Here is a 20,511-nt window from a genome sequence, read left to right as displayed (position 1 = left end):
AATCTGACACTTATATCTTGTCATTGTTGTAGTTTGGTCATCATTAAGCACTTTACAAACACCCAACACTTTTGTGCAGTGACAAAAGGGTGGGCAGTAATGCTCAAATGCCGCACATATGCATCACTGGGTGGCCATTGTTTATGTGCTGAGAGGCGAGCACTCTCACTGTGTGTGCCTAGCACAAAATCCAGACTGTCCAAGACAGCACTGGGTAAAGATCAGTAGCCAGTGGCATCAATTTCCGATCATGTGACTACTGTGACAGTAGTCTCATGACTGCCAATCCTTCCCACCCCATGATGTTCCAAACTGTTGGGATGCTGGGGTGGGCAGAAAGAGGTCAACTTTGTTTAACTACAAGTAGTTTACCGACACATAACATGAATATGTATATCCGGTGTCCTGACACCTCACATACACATGCTTTGTTTGGGTTAGTGAGGCACCGAGGGATGAAGGAAGAATTAGGAGAAAAGCCCAGGAACTTTTTCAGAAACAAGTCAACAATGTCAGCTCTCAGTTTTCTCACCTGTAACCAGGACCCGCTTCTTGCAACCCTAAGTAAATAGGGCCAGATTCACAGAAGAGATACGACTGCATATCTCCTGATACGCCGTCGTATCTCTGAGTGTATCTATGCGACTGATTCATAGAATCGGTTACACATAGATAGCCCTAAGATCCGACAGGTGTAATTGACTTACACCGTCGTATCTTAGGATGCAATACCGCGGCCGCCGCTGGGGGGAGTTTGCGTCGTTTTCCAGCGTCGGGTATGCAAATGAGGCTTTACGGCGATCCACAAAGGTTTTCGCGTTCGTTACGTCGTCGCTAGTAATTTTTTCCCGTCGCAAAGTTAAGCCTGCTTTAACATGGCTTAACTTTAGATGAGCCATGTTAAAGTATGGCCGTCGTTCCCGGGTCGAATTTCAATTTTTTTTTTAATTTGCGTAAGATGTCCGGGAATACGAAAGTACGTTACGCACGTCGCTGTTCAAAAAAATGACGTCACTTGGCGCAAAGCACGGCGGGAATTTCAAAACGGAGCATGCGCAGTACGTCCGGCGCGGGAGCGTGCCTAATTTAAATGGTACACGCCCCATTTGAATTAGGCGGGCTTGCACCGGACGCCTTTACGTTACACCGCGTAAGTTTACACGCAAGTGCTTGGTGAATCAGGTACTTGCGCTGAAAACTTGCGGCGGTGTAACGTATAGACGCCGCCGTTACTTCTCCCTACTTAGTTGACTGTCTTTGGTCTATTACCATACACAGGAAGATTTAACTGACAGTAATATATGTGTTGTGATGTGTGCTGTCCCAGGCCAAGGTTTACTTTGGCTGTTCAGAAATTCAGCCCTGACTGTAACTGGATTTCAGGTTCACATTCCTGTTAGCAGTTTTGTATTTTTAATTATTAATTTAAAGAAATGTCTCCTTAATCAATATTCTCTCATTGTCTGATTGTTTCGTTTAAAAGTACAAACGTGCAAAAATAGGGCTTGCTGTAGCTATAAAGCACAGCTGTTCAAGTGGTGGTAAAGGTTCAGTTTTTTTTTTCTAAAATAATTAGCATGCTATAGTAACTTGTTATTTGCATGCTATAGTTACCTGCTATTTGCAATTGCACCACACAGCCCCAAACCACTTTTTCTGGGGTCCCCCGCTAGCATTCTCAGCAACCCTCTTCTTTGTGTGCCCCCATAGAATGCCGCTTTCCATGGTGGTGCACCTGATGGCTCACTTCCAAGCCGTGTACATCCACGAACACACAGCATAGCTAATGCCGCGTACACACGATCGGTCAATCCGATGAGAACAGTCTGATGGACCGTTTTCATCAGACCAAACCGATCGTGTGTAGGCCCCATTGGTTATTTATCCATCGGTTAAAAAAATGTGTAACTTGTTTTAAAATTAACCGATGGATACCTAACCGATAGAAAAAAAACTATTGTTTGTAGGCACGTCCATCGGTTAGAAATCCACGCATGCTCAGACTAAATTAGGGGACGGGAGCGCTCGTTCTGGTAAAACTAGCGTTCGTTATGGAGATAGCACATTCATCACGCTGTAACAGACAGAAAAACGCAAAACGTCTTTTACTAACACAAAATCAGCTAAAGCAGCCCCAAGGGTGGCTCCATTGGTTTTGAACTTCCCCTTTATAGTGCCGTCATACGTGGTTTACGTGACCGCGTTCTGACACGATCGTTTTTTTAACCGATGGTGTGTAGGCACGACTGACCATCAGTCAGCTTCATCGGTTAACTGATGGAAAAATCCATCAGACCATTCTCATCGGATTGACCGATCGTGTGTACAGGGCATAAGCCTTGTCCCCACTCCCTACTCACAGGATTTGATTGACATCACCAGGAGCCAATGGCTGTGCTGCATCAGCAAAGCCTGTGAGTGTGGGGAGAGGGGAGAGAGCAGCTAGAGATGGGCACATCGCTGAATGGGTGAGGACAAATACTAGGATTTAGGGGGTGAGGGGGCGGTACTATTACTTGGACGTTTTTTAACTTTACATAGGGAATGCATTAAGGTAAAATGTCTAGCCTTGAGAACCACTTTGAGCTGAGCAAGCCCAACCACTGGGGAAATATTTATAAGCAACAAGTTTGTGTAAAACAACGCAAACTGATTAAATAATAGTTCAACAATTTAATTTATGTTTTGATTGCATGATCAGATTGCAACGGAAGCAGTGGATAACATTCGAACAGTCGTGTCACTGACTAGAGAGAGAACCTTTGAAGAGATGTACTCCGAAAGCCTACAAAAGCCCTACAGGTCAGATTATTATAATTATTATTCTATGAATGTTAGTATTACAGTGAGCATTTTCCTATCTAAAACATACGTATGTAATCTCCCCTCTCTCTGGAAGTGCGTTATTGACAGGTCGCGCTTTTGGTGTAACCCCTTGAGCACAGATTTGGCAGGTCATTGCATCTGATATGAAAAAATGTGACCTCTTTATAAAAGAGATAGGGTGAGAGAGATCACATGCTGTGACCATTTACCTCTTTTCATCCAGTGGTACTTTACTGCAGGATTGTGTTTTTTTCTGTGTATAAATTACTGCTGCCATTCCGAATTTAAGGGAGTCACATATATACATTCTGAACTGGGCAATCCTCTTGTTTCTGAACTGTTTCTTTTTATTAGAAACAGCAAAGACAGACGATCCCCCGGGCCATCAGGTTTGATAAAAATCTATTGCACAATGCCCGATCCTCTGCAACAGCCTTTATTTATGCAAACCTATTATGCTAATGAAAACGAGCTTTCACGATGTGAAACTATTACAGCTGTCTGAAATTTCCTTTGACAAAGATTAGTGTTATTTTTTTTTTCATTTCTCCAAATCAAATTTTCATGTTTGATTTTTAAACTGATATATTTTAGGAACTCTCAGCGTAAAGCTCAAGTGTATGGCATCTGTTTTGCGTTCAGTCAGTCATTCATCCATTTTACCTATGCTATAAGTTACCGCTTTGGAGCATTTTTGATTGAAGTTGGCAGGATGACTCCAGAAGACTTATTTCTGTAAGTATCTTTTTTTTTATAAATTGCACTATTAACTTATTTCTTATGTTAGATTTTACGAGAAAGAAAAAACAGTGGGGCAGATCCACAGAGATCTGCACCCGCGCAGCGTATCAGAGATACGCTACGCCGCCGTAACTTTCCCAGCTTTTGGTTTGAAAGATTGCGCGCCGAAAGTTACGGCGGAGTAGTCTATCTCTGGCGGCGTTACGGCGCGTAATTCAAATCGGCAATTAGGGGGCGTGTTTAATTTAAATGAAGCGCGTCCCCGCGCTGAATGAACTGCGCATGTTCCGTTTCTAAATTTCCCGCCGTGCATTGCGCGAAATGAGGTCGCAAGGACGTCATTTTTTAAACTTAGACGTGACTTACGTCCATCCCGATTTAAGGACGACTTACGCAAAAAAAAGAAAAATTCAAATTTAGACGCGGGAACGACGCCCATACTTAACATGGCAAATCTAACTATACGCCGCAAAAAAGCAGCTTTAACTATACGCCGCAAAAAGCCGACTAGAGACGACGTAAGAGAATGCGATGGCCGCGCGTATGTTCGTGGATCGTCGGAAATAGCTAATTTGCATACCCGACGCGGAAAACGACGCAAACTCCACCGAGCAGACGCCGAAGTATTGCATCTAAGATCCGAAGGCGTACGAAGCCATACGCCTGTCGAATCTAACCCAGATGCCGTCGTATTTTGGTTTGAGGATTCAAACCAAAGATACGACGCAGGAAATTTGAAAGTACGCCGGCGTATCAGTAGATACGCCGGCGTACTCTGTCTGTGGATCTGCCCCAATGTAAGTCATGTAAACTGATATTGTACAACTTGGAGAAGCTACATTTGAATACTTATGTGATCAGATCAGATCAATGGACCATTTCCCTAAACCAGGGGTCTCTAAACTTTCTAAACAAACAGTTTATTGTCCTTCAGATGTTAGGGGGGCCGGACTGTGGCCATTGGGAGTAAAAATTGTCCTGGCATCAGTAGGAGTAAACAACACATCGGGGGTTATTAACGAAAGGCAAATCCACTTTGCACTACAAGTGCAAACTACAAGTGCAAAGTGCACTTGAAATTGAACTGAAAGTGCACTTGGAAGTGCAGTCGCTGTAAATCTGAAATGATTGGAAGCTCTGCTGATTTTATCATCCAGTCATGTGCAAGCTAAAATTATTTTTTGTATTGTCCTTGCATGTCCCCCTCGGATCTACAGCGACTGAACTTCCAAGTGCACTTTCAGTGCAATTTCAAGTGCACTTTCAGTGCAATTTCAAGTGCACTTTGCACTTGTAGTGCAAATTGGATTTGCCTTTCGTAAATAACCCCCATTGTTTATTGGATGTTGGTATTAGGGAGAGGAATAGCGCCCTGTCATTGGTGTCAATGGAAGAATTAGTGTCCCATCGTTCATGTCAGAGGGAGAAATAGTGCTCCATCGTTGGTGTCAATTGGAGGAATAGTGTCACATTTTTGGTGTTAGAGGTACAGTAGGAATAGAGCCCCATAATTGGTGTCAGTGGGAGGAATAATACCCCATCATTGGTGTCAGTCAGAGACATATGGTCCCATCTTTGGTGTCAGTGGAGAAATAGTGCCCAATCATTGGTGTCAGTGGAAGGAATAGTGCCCCATTGTTGGTGTCAGTGGGAGAAATAGCGCCCCATTGTTGGTATCAGTGGAATAAATTGGACATAAGGACATTCAATATTTACATTTTTGAACCCTAAATGGACTTTAAAACAAGCCCTCACTGATCTATGTAGCTATAGGCACTCTGGAGCAGTTTATCATCAATGTTTACAGCATAAGGGCTTAACATTTCAGCTAACCCTGCTCCCCTCCTCTCCCATCCAAGAGCTTGTGCTCTGTGTTTATATTGAAGTTTAGAAAGCTGCAGAGTCTCTGCTGGGAAGGGTGAGCTCAGCTGAGCTGGGTTTGGAAAATGTTAGTGCTTCTGCTGGTAATTTGTAGCTGGTGAAGCCTAGTTTTAAAGCACATTTTCTGCATGTTAAGAAAATGTAAATGCTTAACTGTCTATAGTCTGGCCACAGAGGCAATGAAAAGTTACTGTATTTAGCAAGTGCTGGTAGTCGGTATAAATCATGTGGCAGCTAGTAAGGTACAGAATGATTCAAAATGCTATAACATAAAAAGTTTAAAAGAAATATGTATCATTCTAACTATATTTATACAAAAAGCTAGGAAATAGAGATTATATCAGTGGACAAAATGTGAAGGTTATTGTTTGCAAATCTAGTCCAGTTAAGATCCAAGTGATTTCCCCTTACTCAGTCAGCCTGATACACATCTTGTGCAGTCTGCACCAGACATCGCTGGTCTTTACTCCTATATCAGCAACACTGGAATGGAGTCCATTTGTCCTACTGTTCCAGATACTCTGGGTCACACCTACATTTATGCTCCCTGTGTTCCTGTTGGACCCTATTACCACAGCTTCCAGACCAGGCATTCTTTCTGGCCCTAGCACCCTGGCTGTGTGTTTGTTTCACACTAAGCGGATATATGTATCATGCATCCGCCCCTGATGAGTGGATAGATCCCATGAAACGCGTCGGGCTTAACCTAGATGCAACGCATACATACATGGTCTTTGGATCCAGGCAATATTGTGGATTATAACTGTTATATTATAGTGATTTTTTATTACTGAGGACAATGCTATTGTATATTCTATTCATGCTTTTTAACATGTAAATAGTTTGGATACATGATTTGTTATATTATTTGTCATTATTGCATGTATTGTCTGCCATGCACCTACTCAATCATGGCAAACAAATAAATATTGTTCATGTTTCACTTTGACTCCTTCTATTAGCCACAATATACACACCTCATTTAAAGTCCCGACCCTCTTTCTTTATGTACCTGAATAGGGCTGGAGATGCATGTTACCCTGCGTCTCATTTAAAGTCCCAAAAAAAAACTCTATTTTACTGTCCTATCCAACATGACCTCTCATTTAACTATGCATACTCATTTTTTTACAGTGTATTCTCTCTCCTGGCATATGGTGCGATAACAGTAGGACAGACATTGTCATTCGCTCCCGACTATGCTAAAGCCAAGTCAGCAGCTTCTCATCTGTTTGCATTGTTCAATAGTCAGCCAGCTATTGACAGCTATAGTGAACAAGGGCAAACACTGGTAAGTCATGTAGCTGAAAAAAGGGAGTACAATTCTTATTCATGACTGTTCTAATGATCTAAGAAACAGTATTGTATTACAATTTATTTTGTTACCAACAGGAAAAATGTCAAGGAAACTTAGAATTGCATAAGGTCACCTTTAATTATCCATCACGTCCAGATGTGCCAGTGCTCCAAGAATTATCAATCAAAATAACCAGTGGAAAAACTGTGGCATTTGTGGGCAGCAGTGGATGTGGGAAAAGCACTTCTGTTCAGCTCCTACAGAGGTTCTACGATCCCCTCCAGGGGGCAGTGGTGAGACTTGTGGCTACTATTGTTTTCTGTAATGCACCCGTCTGGCAGGTGCAGATTAGTACTCTGGAAATTCTGACTTTTGTCAGAAATGCTCATCTTTAGAAAAGTGCACTTAAAAATTCTATACCTAGACCTGACAAAATGTTTATATCTTAGCTCAGCCTTTCTTTTTAATACCAGTAAATAAAATCATATATTGTGCAGGGTACTGAAAAGGAATGTGAGTGTACCATGCTTATTAAGGGAAAAAAAAGGAATGAACTGAAATCTGATTACCTTATTCTTCTCAAGATTCCACGTTGGTAGTTTTGGTTATTGAAAACAAGATAAAAATAACAATGGTCCACTAAATTCTCCCAGAAAAATATGTCTTTAATGTTAAAGCTCCCAATAACACTTAAGTACTCTCCAGTCCTGTCTGCTAAGACCTTCAGATCTTCCTTGGTTGCATAGCTGTACTGCATCAGTCTATCTGACTAGTTTTTGTTAATATGGTGATACTGGAACTCACCTGCATGTGATTCTGGAACACACACTAATGCTAATACTAAAACATTGCTCATGACCACCAATCATATTCACACGTGTCTTTGAAGCTGAATTTGACTCTTGAGAGACATTTCCACAACAAAGGCTTCAGGAAATATGCTCCTACTGACCCTTATGGAGCAGTGCACACCCTCTGCATGCATTGGATTACAGAGAACACAGGTTGAAGACCTTTTACTTAAAGGCAAGTTTTATTTATTACATAGAGCCCCATCTCCCGGGATATTAATGTTGCACCACCCAAAAGCCTTATTTAAACTTAGCACTAATTCTTCAACAACCCCCTTACCCCTGACCCTGCTAACCTAACCCACATAACAATTTCCTAATACTAAATTAACCACGTCTTCATTATACTTCCCTAATCTTGCACTGGGCACCCTTTTATTGCAGCACCAAAAGAAACTACATGTCAAAATGTGTCTTTTCTGATAAATCAGAAATGCCATCTGACTGTATGTAAATTGTAGCCTTATAAAAAATCCCATTCTTCTAGGATGTTAATAGTCAATGTCATCCAACTTTTTTATGTAACTATTAAAATAAAATTGGGAGTTCTAGGAAAAAAATCTACTGAAACAGTATATGGAGCAGAGTACATAATGGAAAGGGAACAGCTCTTCTTATTTTACTGCATCTTATTATCAAGCTCATATTCCATGTACACATTTAGCACTTCCAGTGGCTAACTGCTGTTTACAGAATATGCAGTCCAGAGATTATGATATGTACTGGGGCAGCGCTCCCGCCAGGTGAACTAGGCAGCCACCTAGGGTGCACTGCTGCCTAGGGGCACAGCCACTGACTTCACCTTTAGCCTGGCCAGGGAAAACGAGGGGCTGAAAAATGTCCAGCGGGCACAGCTGGGGAGGTGGAGGACAGTGGGGAGAGGATCATGGGGAGCCAGACAAGGCGGGCACAGCTGAGGATGTGGAGGAGGACAGCAGGGAGAGGATCATGGGGAGCCAGACGAGGCAGGCACAGCTGAGGATGTGGAGGAGGACAGCAGGGAGAGAATCATGGAGAACCGGATGAAGCAGGCACAGCTGGGGAGCACATTGATCAGCTCATCACTCAGATAATTATGTCATTCTAATCATTCCTATTATCAGCATGCTCATTTCATTGAAGCATACCCGATTGACTCCTTGTGCTGCTTTTCCCTCCCAATTTCTGAGCTCTGCTGTATAGGGACTGTTATGTCGCGTACACATGACCGTTTTTCGGGATGTAAAAAATGACATTTTGTTTTAATGTCATTTAAAACGATCGTGTGTGGGCTCCAGAGCATTTTTCACGACAAAAAAAAATTTAGAACATGCTCTAAATTTTCACGTTGTTTTTAACGTTGTCGTTTTTAACGTCGTAAAAAATGTGCATGCTCAGAAGCAAGTTATGAGACGGGAGCGCTCGTTCGGGTAAAACTACCGCTCGTAATAGAGATAATAGAAAGCGCGAATCGTCTCTCACCAAACTTTTACTAACACGAAATCAGCAAAAGCAGCCCCAAGGGTGGCACCATCCACATGGAACTTCCCCTTATAGTGCCGTCGTACGTGTTGTACGTCACCGCGCTTTGCTTCGAGCATTTTTTTTCATGATCGTGTGAAGGCAAGGCCAGCTTAACAATAATCGGGTTGAAAAAAACATTGTTTTTTATAGACCATTAAAAACGGTCGTGTGTACGCGGCATTAGAGGCTGATAACTGGCCAAATACAGGTATTTACTGCTTGCATAAAAAATACATTTAATGATGTATACATTATTACAGAGCTGCCTTACTACGTGTCTGTTATATTTGCTTGGAGTTCAGCTTTAGGATATTTTAATTTACATTAAGCTGTCTATAGTAACATTCATGCAACAACATACTGTAGTTCTTCCAGAAAATGCATTATTTACAGATACCCTTTAAGAGCTGTCTTTTAACCAGCTTTGTTTAGAATTAATAATCAGCACACTATATTCTATTGTTAACTTTAATACTAATAGAATGCACTTTTCCTTTTCATTTTTAGATGTTCGATAATGTTGATGTGAAGAAATTAAATGTGCAATGGCTCCGATCTCAAATTGGTATTGTGTCCCAGGAACCTGTGCTGTTTGATTGTAGCATTGCTGAGAATATCGCCTATGGGGACAACTCCCGTGAGGTCTCCATGGAGGAAATAAAGGAAGCCGCCACAGCAGCCAATATTCACTCTTTCATAGAACAACTGCCAGAGGTAAGTAATTGTGAGCAGAATTGTGATAATAATAGTTACAAGATTTTTCTTTAATTCAAGTTATTTAAAAATGTAAAACTCTGTGCTCCAAATCACCATAGCCAACATAAGTTGCAGGGGGCCCCTGAGCACAAATACTATTTGGGGTCCCTTTTTAAACTCATCACTGTTAAGCTACATATACAAATGTCCTGTGAAGAGTTTGTCTATGGCAGGATATGTGAAGTGTGTTGCATTTTTTTTTTTAAAGATCACCTCTCCCCAGGTGTTCAGCATTTTTAAACTGGTACCAAGGAGCTTGTATCAGTCGGCACCAACTCAAATGTCACCTCACGCCCAGTGACAATGTTCAGTATGTTGCTACTGGATACAGGAAACATACTTCTCCATAGCTTCATGCTTGTTCTCCTCCCGGGACCCCACTACGTCTTACTCCATGAATTCAGGCTGGGTCCTAGGTACTCTGTGTCACTTGTCCAGTCCCTCTATGTGGAGAACCAGCTGCTAATGAAGAGGCCAAGCATAACATCTCTTCACTACCAAAGTGTCTGCCACCCTTGCCATATGACCAGTTTCCTGGCTGGTTGGTAATCAACACAAATACAGTAGTCATTAGCAGCGCCAATATAGCCCTTCTTAGGACAGCTCTCTGCATGTTAGACCTCTGTACTGTATTTTCTCTAACCTTTCCAGTACCCTATTGAAAGCCCTTTTCTTTTGATACACCTTACATGCACTCCTTTAGAGATTTCAGACCAGGCATCTTTCACACACTTTCCAGTGCACAGTTCTCTAGTCAGTGTTTCTCAACGCCAGTCCTCAAGGCTCCCCCAACAGGTCATGTTTTCAGGATTTCCCTCAGATGAAACAGCTGTGGTAATTACTAAGGCAATGAAACTGATCAAATTTACCTGTGCAAAATAACGAAAAGCCTGAAAACATGACCTGTTGGGGCGCCTTGAGGCCTGGAGTTGAGAAACACTGCTCTAAGTGTTCCAAAGTAGTGCCCCATGAGGTCATTTTACTGGCAGCAAGTAGTCCACACGAGGTAGTAATAATCTATAAACAGGGTCCAGTTGAGGTAGCACAAGACCATATAGAGCTACAGGCTCCATACCCCACCAGAAACCCCAACGAGGCTCCCCCCCAAGAGACAGTACACCTAACAGCATAATGGCTACATTATGGCAGTCTCTCCCTAACCTTCCCTCAAGGGCAATAATGAGTGCCTATTTATATGGTATGACCTCTAGGGAGGCAGTAACCTTCCGGGAAAGAGCAGGAAAGCCTGGCCAGCAGCGTTACCTTTTCTTTCTAAGGAACCTCCATCTCAACAAGGTCAACCAAGGACACAGTACACAAAAACACAGTTGAAAAACCTAAATAACACAGCAGAAGAAAAACTTTTAACACACAGAAGCTTTTGGAAGCATCTGCTTATACACCAGGGAACTTCTCGGTACTGGAGGAGAAAACCTTTCTTTGCTCTGTCCACCTGGCTCTCCACCAAGCCTTTTGCAGCAAAACATGCAGTTTGTTCATCCCTGATGCCCTAGCAATTGTCTGTGACACTGCAGATCTCAGTCTAGGAGAAATGGTATTGCTGGGTTGCATTTTTCGGATTGGGTTGGATAACCAACTACTAATAGCCTTGTGTCTATGTTTGTGGAAGTGGTGGGAAAAAAAGATTCTTACCTAACCTCTGAAAGATATCTTAACACTGTGTCGTTTTATAGTAATTTACTCTAAATATACTACACTGTACCCATAAAACAAATTTCTAATACATTTTTTTTATACTTTCTCTAGAAATATAACACACCAGTTGGTGGCAAGGGAACTCAGCTGTCAGGAGGTCAGAAGCAAAGAATCGCCATTGCTCGGGCACTTATACGAGCTCCAAAACTACTATTGCTTGATGAAGCCACCTCGGCACTGGACAATGAAAGTGAAAAGGTGAGAATGAAACTTAGCAATCTCTTACTTCTTTACTGGCAAAATGTAATTATACTAATTTGAATGAAGTCATGAGAATTTAGAATTGTATGAAACATGCACATTTATAAACCCAAAAACAAAAATTTTGAGTGTATCTTTAACTAAACTTAATTTTTTCTAGTACAGTATTGGATAGAATATGGAAGGGATAAAACTCCTGCCAATTTTTTGTCTTTTGCTGTTTGTGCACCAGTAGGAATATTTCTGAGCACTTTCTTTTCCAGAGACACAACAGGAAGTTAGAGGAAATCTCCCAAAGTGAGAGGGGCCTCTTTCACACTTGCACCAGACTATACCTTCTGGTATAAAGTTATCCGCGGTGTATCCCCTTTCAAACAGCCAGTTTGCAGGCATTTAGGAGGTGATACTACCTCCTCTTTCACGGCTGTTTTATTGATCCCCAGAAGAATCTTTTTTATCCCACTTTAGGTTTTACATTGAACTACTATGCCGCAACCACCTTAGCTGTTTGTCATGAAGCTGTGGTGTTGTCCCAATGGGCGAGTTTGACAGGAGCTGTGCCTGCTGAGTTTTAATTGTTGTACCTCTAAGCTCAGCATTGTGGCCATGCCAATATATATTCCCTCCTCCAGCTGCCATGTAATTTTGGAGGTAGCCAATGGAGAGGCATTAAAAATGCAGTTCACCTGTCTGTTTTACCACCCTCTTCTTCCCACCGCTGCAAATACTAGGTACTTAGCTTTAGACAGTTGTCCCCAGGATAGGTGTGTCTATAAGAAGATTTCTCATTACTTTTTTTTCTGGGGTCAACTTTAAAATGTTGGCTTTCCCCTTAATTTCTGTCTCGGTTAAAATTGTCATCAGGACAAAAAAGCCATAAATCTCCCCAATGTGGACACAAACAGCAGTAAAAACTTAACAGAGGGCATAACGCCATCCAAAACAAACAAACTTTAATATATTTCAGCTTACCAGTCCTTAAATTATATATCTAAATTAGTTTTTTTGGGGCTTATTTCCCTTTTTCTTTTTTTTTATTTGATAATCCTGTGAAAAAACACATTTCCTGTTTCACAATGGTTTTGTTCACTCACTTCACTACATCTATCAAGGAGTCCTAGCTGTCATCCACAAACAAAACCATATCTGTAAGTGCTTAGGATACACAATATTAATATGTGTTAGCTCTTACTGGGATGTCAACATTCACCATATATTAAAAAATAATTTAATAAAAAAGTCCAGCAATTGAATAAAAGCAATACAGTCACAGTTTATTATTATGCCACTCATTAAAGTTGCCAGTCCACCAGGCTAAGTGTAAAAGACTTGCTGTTAAGCAATTAAAAATGACAGCCTCATTTGTGGGTTGCAACCATAAACTTGCCCCATATCTGTGCATGCAAGTCATGCGTGGGTCTAACAATTACATGTCCCTTGTGTGTCGACAATTATGGCAGAGAACACACACCGCAGCTCCAATCAATGCAATATGGGCTCAAGCCCCTCTTGGTGGTCCAGAAGCGCTTCTACTTCTCGGATTGGTGACACACATGCCGGAAGTGATGAAACCAGGGCTGCTGGAGAATGCTGAGAGAAGCTGCTGATGGCCAAGGACTCGTGTAGACTGTACTGCACAGCAGGAGCGATGCTAGGACAATGTGTTTTGCACGCATCCGCTTTGTCAAGTCACCAGTCATGACTTGATAAAGCGTATGCCCACGAAACCCGTTGTTATAGCAAAATTTCTGCTTTTTAGAGCTGCCATGCAGGCTGCTCTTCTTTTTTATACTACAAACACATCCCCTTCTCTTCATCTCCATTGCATGAAGGGTAAGAGGACTTTTGTACCTTACAAAAGATAGCTTGAAAGGAAGATAGGATTGTTTGTGCTTTCAGTAGAGCTCACAGGAAGTAACAAGGACACTGGCATTTTTGACAAGATCAACAGGTATTTTCTGTACTTGGTGAAAATGTTTTTGAACTGAAACATGAAAATGATATAGCCACCATATCTAAAGAATGATAAGGTGCATCATATTACATTTTTGTTTTGGGGTTTAGGTTAGATTTAAAATGTGTTCATGATTCTCATATTTATTTCTTAAAGAGTTCATTCATTATAAGTTATTTCATTTTTATTTATCATGCCTGTTTCTATATTCCAACCTAGACTACAACATTTCTGGGTGCTAATTACAAGACCCTCTGTTAGCCCCCATGTTTTTCTGCAGTGTGGTTATACAGTACATTTTATGTTTTTGATGTTGTTGTGGTTGTTGATACATTTACAATACAATACACCAGTAAAGTGAGCATTTGCTGTTTATCAAGTACAGGCGGTCCCCGGGTTACAAACAAGTTAGGGTCTGTAGGTTTGTTCTTAAAAGGGTTGTAAAGGTAAAAAATTAGTTGTAAGTGAAAGAGGACTGCGCTTAAACCTCTTTCACATTGAGGCGTGGAGCCGCGGTGACGGTAAAGCCGCGCTATTTGTAGCGCGGCTATACCGTCGTATTTACCGCGATATTCGGGCGCTAGCGGTGAGGTTTTAACCCCCGCTAGCGTCCGAAAAAGGGTTAATACCGCCCGCGCTTTCCCATTGATTTCAATGGGAAGGCGCGGTATAGGAGCGGTGAACACCCCGCTCCTATACCGCGGTAAAGATGCGGCTAGCAGGACTTTTGGAGCGCTCCTGCTAGCGCACCGCTTCAATGTGAAAGCCTTCGGGCTTTCACATTGAACACTACAGGGCAGGTTTTTTCATGCGGTATAGCAGCGCTATTTTTAGCGCTGTACCGCATGAAAACCGCCTCAATGTGAAAGGGGCCTAAGGTAAAGGAAGCTATTTAGGGAAAACAATTTTAACCTTTACAACCCCTTTAAGTTGAATCTGTTTGTAAGTCGGAACAGGTAAGTGTAGCTCCAGTCAAAAAAACTATTTTTAAGCTTTTTGGGTAGCATATGGGAGGGTTTTGACCCCTGTAACGTTTGTTTTGTTGCCTGTGCCCTTGTTCAGAAGATTTCACCTCACTTTCTGTCCCAATGACAATTGGATTTTGAAAAATTTGAGTTGTTGTGGAAACAAGCCTTGGTGATAGCATCAGTGAAGACACCTTTTTCCCATAATTACAGGAGTCAATTTCCCTTCCTAAGGGTAGATTTCCTCTCACTTCCTGTTGCCTCCCTCCGTTTGTAAGTAGGAGTAATTTGTAAATCGGGTGTTTGTAACTAGGGGACCGCCTGTATATATTTTTACCGTTTGGTAAGATAAGAGACAGGGAATGGGAAGTGGTTCTCTTTTTTTTTTAAATGGGTTATTTTTTAAGTTTTAAAACGAAATGTTCAAAACTGTTATTGTGTATTACTTACTTAGAACGTTTATCACATTCAGGTTGTACAACAAGCTCTTGATCAAGCTAGGAAAGGAAGGACCTGCATTATGATCGCCCACAGACTGTCTACAGTCCAGAATGCTGATCTTATTGTCGTCATGAAGAATGGGAAGATAATTGAACATGGAACACATCAACAACTTCTGTCACATCGAGGAGCATATTTTGATCTTGTAAATGCACAAACGATAACTTAAGTAGAAAATCACATAGAAGTGTGGAGATAAATTAACGGTTTACTCTATAGAAGAGAAAACCCATAAAAAGGCTTTCTGAAGAACGACTGGTGCAAACCAATGCAAAGCATGGAAGTGCTGTATTGTTACATGGATATAGATCTGGAGTGAAGGTTATTGAATACAGGATGTGTTCTGATATATGCGTGCAGCTCAGTTCAAATCTGATGCTGGGAAGCCTGAAAACTAATAAATGACTCTGCTCAGATATTATATTGAAAAGGATATAAAAATCCATTGGATAAGGCTATAAGGATATAAATGGATCTAGAAATGTGCAAAGATACAATCTGAAACAAGTGGTGTTTCTCTAGGGAGGTATTCAATCGCAGCTTGTATCTCTTGATATTTAAAACTTAAAGCAGAAGTAAACCCATCTATAAAACAGTTTCATTACCGTCACGTGCTGGAAATTTAACACTCCCATTGGTTGTGCTCTCAACCAAACTTCCAAACCATCCAATGGCTGGTGTCATAACTGATCACATGTGCAGCATCATGGCAGTTGTAGATTAAACAGAGGCAAAGATGGCAGCTTCCGTGGCTGAAAACGATAGGGGGGTTTACTTTCAATTTAAATGCTTTGTGAAAACACTGGGGGTTATTTACTAAAGGCAAGTGCAAACTACAAGTGCACTTGAAATTGCACTGAAAGTGCACTTGGAAGTGCAGTCACTGTAGATCCGAGGGGGACATGGAAGGAAAATAAAAAACAGCATTTTAGCTTGCACATGATTGGATAATAAAATCAGCAGAGCTTCCCCCAATTTCAGATCTAACCCTCAGATTTACAGCGGCTGCACTTCCAAGTGCACTTTAAGTGCAATTTCAAGTGCACTTTGCACTTGTAGTTTGCACTTGTAGTGCAAAGTGGCTTTGCCTTTTGTAAATAACCCCCAGTTTTTTCTAAAATAATCTGTGTGACAAAGTATACTTAAAGAGTGATCTCCTGACAATTATTTAGTGTAGGGACACATTTTGCAGAAGTTGAAATAATATTTTTTAAACCATTGTTTGCTAATATAGCTATGCAATGTGTCAAGATGTACAAAATAGCATTTTTCTCACTTTTCTGTCCATTGTAGTGTTTTGTCAATTGGTTGAAGATGAAAAAAAATCTTGAAAAAGTCAATTACTCTGAAGTACACATGGGTACTTTTTCTATTAAATGCAGTTGTTATATTTCCTTTTTTTTACTAACAATTTGTAAAGTTTTTCCTCCAAGTTGAACTAAGGAGTCCATTGAGTCTCAATATGCTCAGCCCCCTATAACTAATCACTATAATGACAAATAGGAAAAACTGCTGTTGCAATATTATAGTAATATTCCTATTAAATAAATAAGTGATAATAAATTACAGGTTACAGTACGACTATATCTTTATTTGATCACCCTTGCCAGAAGGTTGGATAGAACTAAGGCTCTACCTGGTAGCCTTACTGCTGTATTGTGAACTTTTCAAAGGACAACTTTCCTAGTTAACATTCTTCATTATACACTATTAAAAACACTGTTTAAATGGTAAAATGTATAATAATATAGAAAGCACTCTAACAAAATGCTTATTGGTAAATTAAATTGAAACTGCAAGCTTTTCAGCAAGTGGCTTGTATAGCAGGCTTTGTTTGAACTGGTAAGCAATCCATAGGATTTACCAAATCAGCTTATAGCGACAACAATGTGAAAGCACCGAGCAAAACATAACAAATACATTTTCTACTATAATTATCTTTTTTTTTTTTTTTTATATATAATGGAAGTGAACTGAAGTTGTGACTAAGTTGGGCAATACCAAATTTTTGTGTTTTCACTGTAACATGAATATGCCATTGTCATTTGCCAGTCTGTCATATAGTGACATTTCAACGTGCCATGTCTTGTAAATGTGTATGTATTATTTGAACTATTTTGTTGATTTAATTTTGTATTCTTTAATGAATGCTTTTACCTTTGATATGTATATTTAGAATAGAAACATCTTGCAGAATACAGTCTTCAATGGTACCATTCACTGTAAATGGTCACCCTTCCGTCCTTTTTCTTACAGGTGTGCGTCTTTGGTTTTATCACATTATTTATCATAAACAAGAAAAAGTTCTGTTAGTGGTCAAAAAGGCTGAAAATTCGTTACCTTCATGCAATCTATACATGAAGGTAACAAACCTTCTGTGTGCAGCCCCCACCCAGCCCCTCCTAATATTTACCCAAGCCCCATCTCGATCTAGCTATGTGCATGAGAGCAGCAGCTCTCCCAGATCTCTTAATCCTCTTTGGCTGAGATATGGCAGGCAGTGAGGAGGCAGCTGGTCAGGGCTGAGCTACGCTCTGTGTGTCTTACGGACACACACAAGAGGTTTGCTATGGGGGCACTTGACAAGACGGAGGCGCCAGGAGCATCAACTGGGGAACCCAAGAAGAGGAGGCTTGGGGCTGCTTTGTGCAAACACACTGCACAGAGCAGGTAAGTATAACATGTTTATTATTAAAAAGAAAAAATATATGACACTTTATTATCACTTTAAATCCTAAATGTCTTTTTTTAGGGCTTGGCATCAGTGGCTTAAAGGTTGAAGGTAACAATCACAACTAGTTATGCATTATTAGAAAGTGTATATATACATCATAATATGTCATAAATATTTTCATTTTACATATTCAATATTATTTTCTAATGAACATTTGCAAACTTCGTATATATCTCAATATCTTTATATGATCTGTCTAACCAATAAAAATCTAAATTATTTAACTGCTATATTGCATCTTGAAATTTTTTTTTTGCATTAGTGTAATATAAATTCCTTCTTTTAATCAATTTTCACTCCTGCCCCTTACTGTAGCTCTTTAAGAAATTTTAAATGGCAGGAGACAGAGGCAGGCTATCACAGCAGTCACATGATCAGAAGCTCCCAATCACAAGTATGCATAGGGTGCTTCCCGTGACATCTAATCTTGGTGCTGGAAGCATGCTGGGAGTGCGCTGTCCGCACAGAAAAATGTTTCCCATAGATGCAAATACGTGGCCGCTCGGTATTGAAGCCCACTCACCCAGCAGTTGCATATATGCATATGGTCAACAGGAACTGTTAACCTATAAATACAGTATAACATTTTTTGCCTTTGCATGTGCGATGTTGTAAAAAAAAATTGTCTCCTCTATGGTTCTTGCTTTTTTCCAAATCTTGTCCTCCATTCATTGCAAAAGGAAATAAACAGAAGCTGGCTTATCAAACAGGCAAGGTAGTGAGTGGTGCCTCTGTAGCTTTAGATGCCAGCAATCCTTTTGACCAGTGAAGTTGGAGGTGTGAGCTGAAAGGGTGCCCCCCAGCACCCTTATCACTTTATTCCAGACTGAAAATCCCTACCCCTCAGCACCTCAGCTGTTGCATTCACCACCACTGCTCTCCTCTTGTCACAATTGCAAGAACATGCAGAGCTAAGGAGAGGTAGAGCCTAAAGTTTCTGGGCCCACTGTGTGCAGTTTCTGGGACTCTGTCCACTTCCTCCCATCTCTGATTCAATCACCTCCTCCCCAGTGCAGGCTGTAGATGCAGATCATCTCTCCTCCCTCCAATCGCAGCCTGCTTGGAGTGGAGGAAAATATCCAGGATCCTAATATTTATAATTGATGACAATAAAATCTTGGGGCCCCACTATACTGCAAACCATCTAACAGAAACCCTTTTGTCAGTGCACACCCTCCAGCACTAGTTCATTGGATTCCATATGCCCAGATGCACATTGTGAAAAGGAGCAACTCCAACCCCTGTTTAAGCATCTTTTTTTTTCCAGGTGTTTTTTTTTTCATGCATTTGCGCGTATGTACGCGCAGTTTCGCGTGCACACCCGGAAACATATTCTCAAGTTTACAATATGTCAATGGACATTCGCATGCAAATTACCGGCCAAAAATGCTGATTTTTTTATTTATTTTTTACTGAAGAATACAAGGCGCTTGTTTATGTGTTTGTGTGCAAAGGCACATTACAATTATCAGGTTGTATTTTAGCTAAGTAAGAGTAAGAAAATAAGCTGTACTGAGCTTTTTCAAGCTGCACTGTGCAAGAAGCCTTTTTGGTCATTAATTTACACCTTATGCGCACAGGTGTGCGCAAATGCTAATTTACATAATGTACAGAACAAGAACCCGAGAATGTTTTCGCACATTTGCGTGAAAATGTGCATGCACGCGCCAAATTGCGCAAACAAATATGTGACTGGAGGGCCCGTGGAAACCAAAATCCCTTGGAAAGGTTGGGAAACCATTGTTTCAGCTCCCCATGCACCTCTTATGTCTAAGTCACCCTGTGCCATCCTGGCACAGGGTGACTGAGAAAATATATCTTGCATTACTTAAAATGGGACAGTGATATTTATCCACAATATTTTCCAGGATATTTGTAAAGACTATTCTTGGTTTGTTTGATTCTGAACTCAACATGTTAGTTGAGAGAGCTGATCACATTGGCCTTATTGTTTTATTTATGATAATGTGTATTGTAGCTAGGGAGCTAGGAGACAGCCAGGCTAGGAACTCAAAGGTAACCTAGGCTGTCTAAAGGATTAGATAATTAGCTCATGTTAATTAGGTTTCTGGTTACAAGTGTATTGTTGGATTTATATGAGCAGGAGGGGGTAACCCCCTCCTCCTCTACTGTATATAAGACTTGTATTTTGGTTCTAATAAACAGTTCATGTTCAGCAAGTATTGTCTTGTTTGTAGTTGACAGCGGTTGGAATATGTGATATCTAGATTCAGATTGGGAGGAAGTGGTTAATGACGAAAGCACACAAGCGGAGTGTAGGACGTTTCGTTACAACATATATGCGAAATTGCGTGTAAATAAATGTAAATACATACAAAAAAAAGTCTGAAAAAGTAGATGCTCAATTAGGAGTATCAGGTACAACAGGCCTAACAGTGAACTACAGCTTGATAAATGGAACGGTTTTCTGAATGTGTCTACTTAAGAAAACTTCTCCACCAACAAAGATGGCGAGTGGGAAATGCTGGGAGGTTCCTTTTGTGTACCTGCATCAACATCCTACAAAACCAAGCCTTTTTTGCCATATGTTACTCAAGAGAGACCGAGACAGTAAAGGATGTGGT

At 40.8% G+C, this 20,511-nt stretch overlaps 1 protein-coding gene across 1 annotated transcript in view; it reads left to right on the top strand.

Moving 5' to 3' along the window:
- Positions 1-15,691, top strand: part of LOC120940140 (ATP-binding cassette sub-family B member 5-like) — a 72,778-nt gene extending 57,087 nt beyond the window's left edge. Inside the window, exons 22-28 of the mRNA XM_040352807.1 lie at positions 2,702-2,802; positions 3,421-3,561; positions 6,583-6,739; positions 6,841-7,038; positions 9,607-9,813; positions 11,623-11,769; positions 15,164-15,691. Of these exons, the coding sequence (XP_040208741.1) occupies positions 2,702-2,802; positions 3,421-3,561; positions 6,583-6,739; positions 6,841-7,038; positions 9,607-9,813; positions 11,623-11,769; positions 15,164-15,361 (1,149 nt within the window). The 3' untranslated portion in view covers positions 15,362-15,691. The remainder of the gene's footprint in view (positions 1-2,701; positions 2,803-3,420; positions 3,562-6,582; positions 6,740-6,840; positions 7,039-9,606; positions 9,814-11,622; positions 11,770-15,163) is intronic.
- Positions 15,692-20,511: the final 4,820 nt, after the last annotated feature.

The sequence above is a fragment of the Rana temporaria genome, chromosome 5, assembly GCF_905171775.1.
Source record: "Rana temporaria chromosome 5, aRanTem1.1, whole genome shotgun sequence".
In the NCBI taxonomy this organism is placed as follows: domain Eukaryota; kingdom Metazoa; phylum Chordata; class Amphibia; order Anura; family Ranidae; genus Rana; species Rana temporaria.
This window is presented reverse-complemented; position numbering and strand designations above follow the sequence as displayed.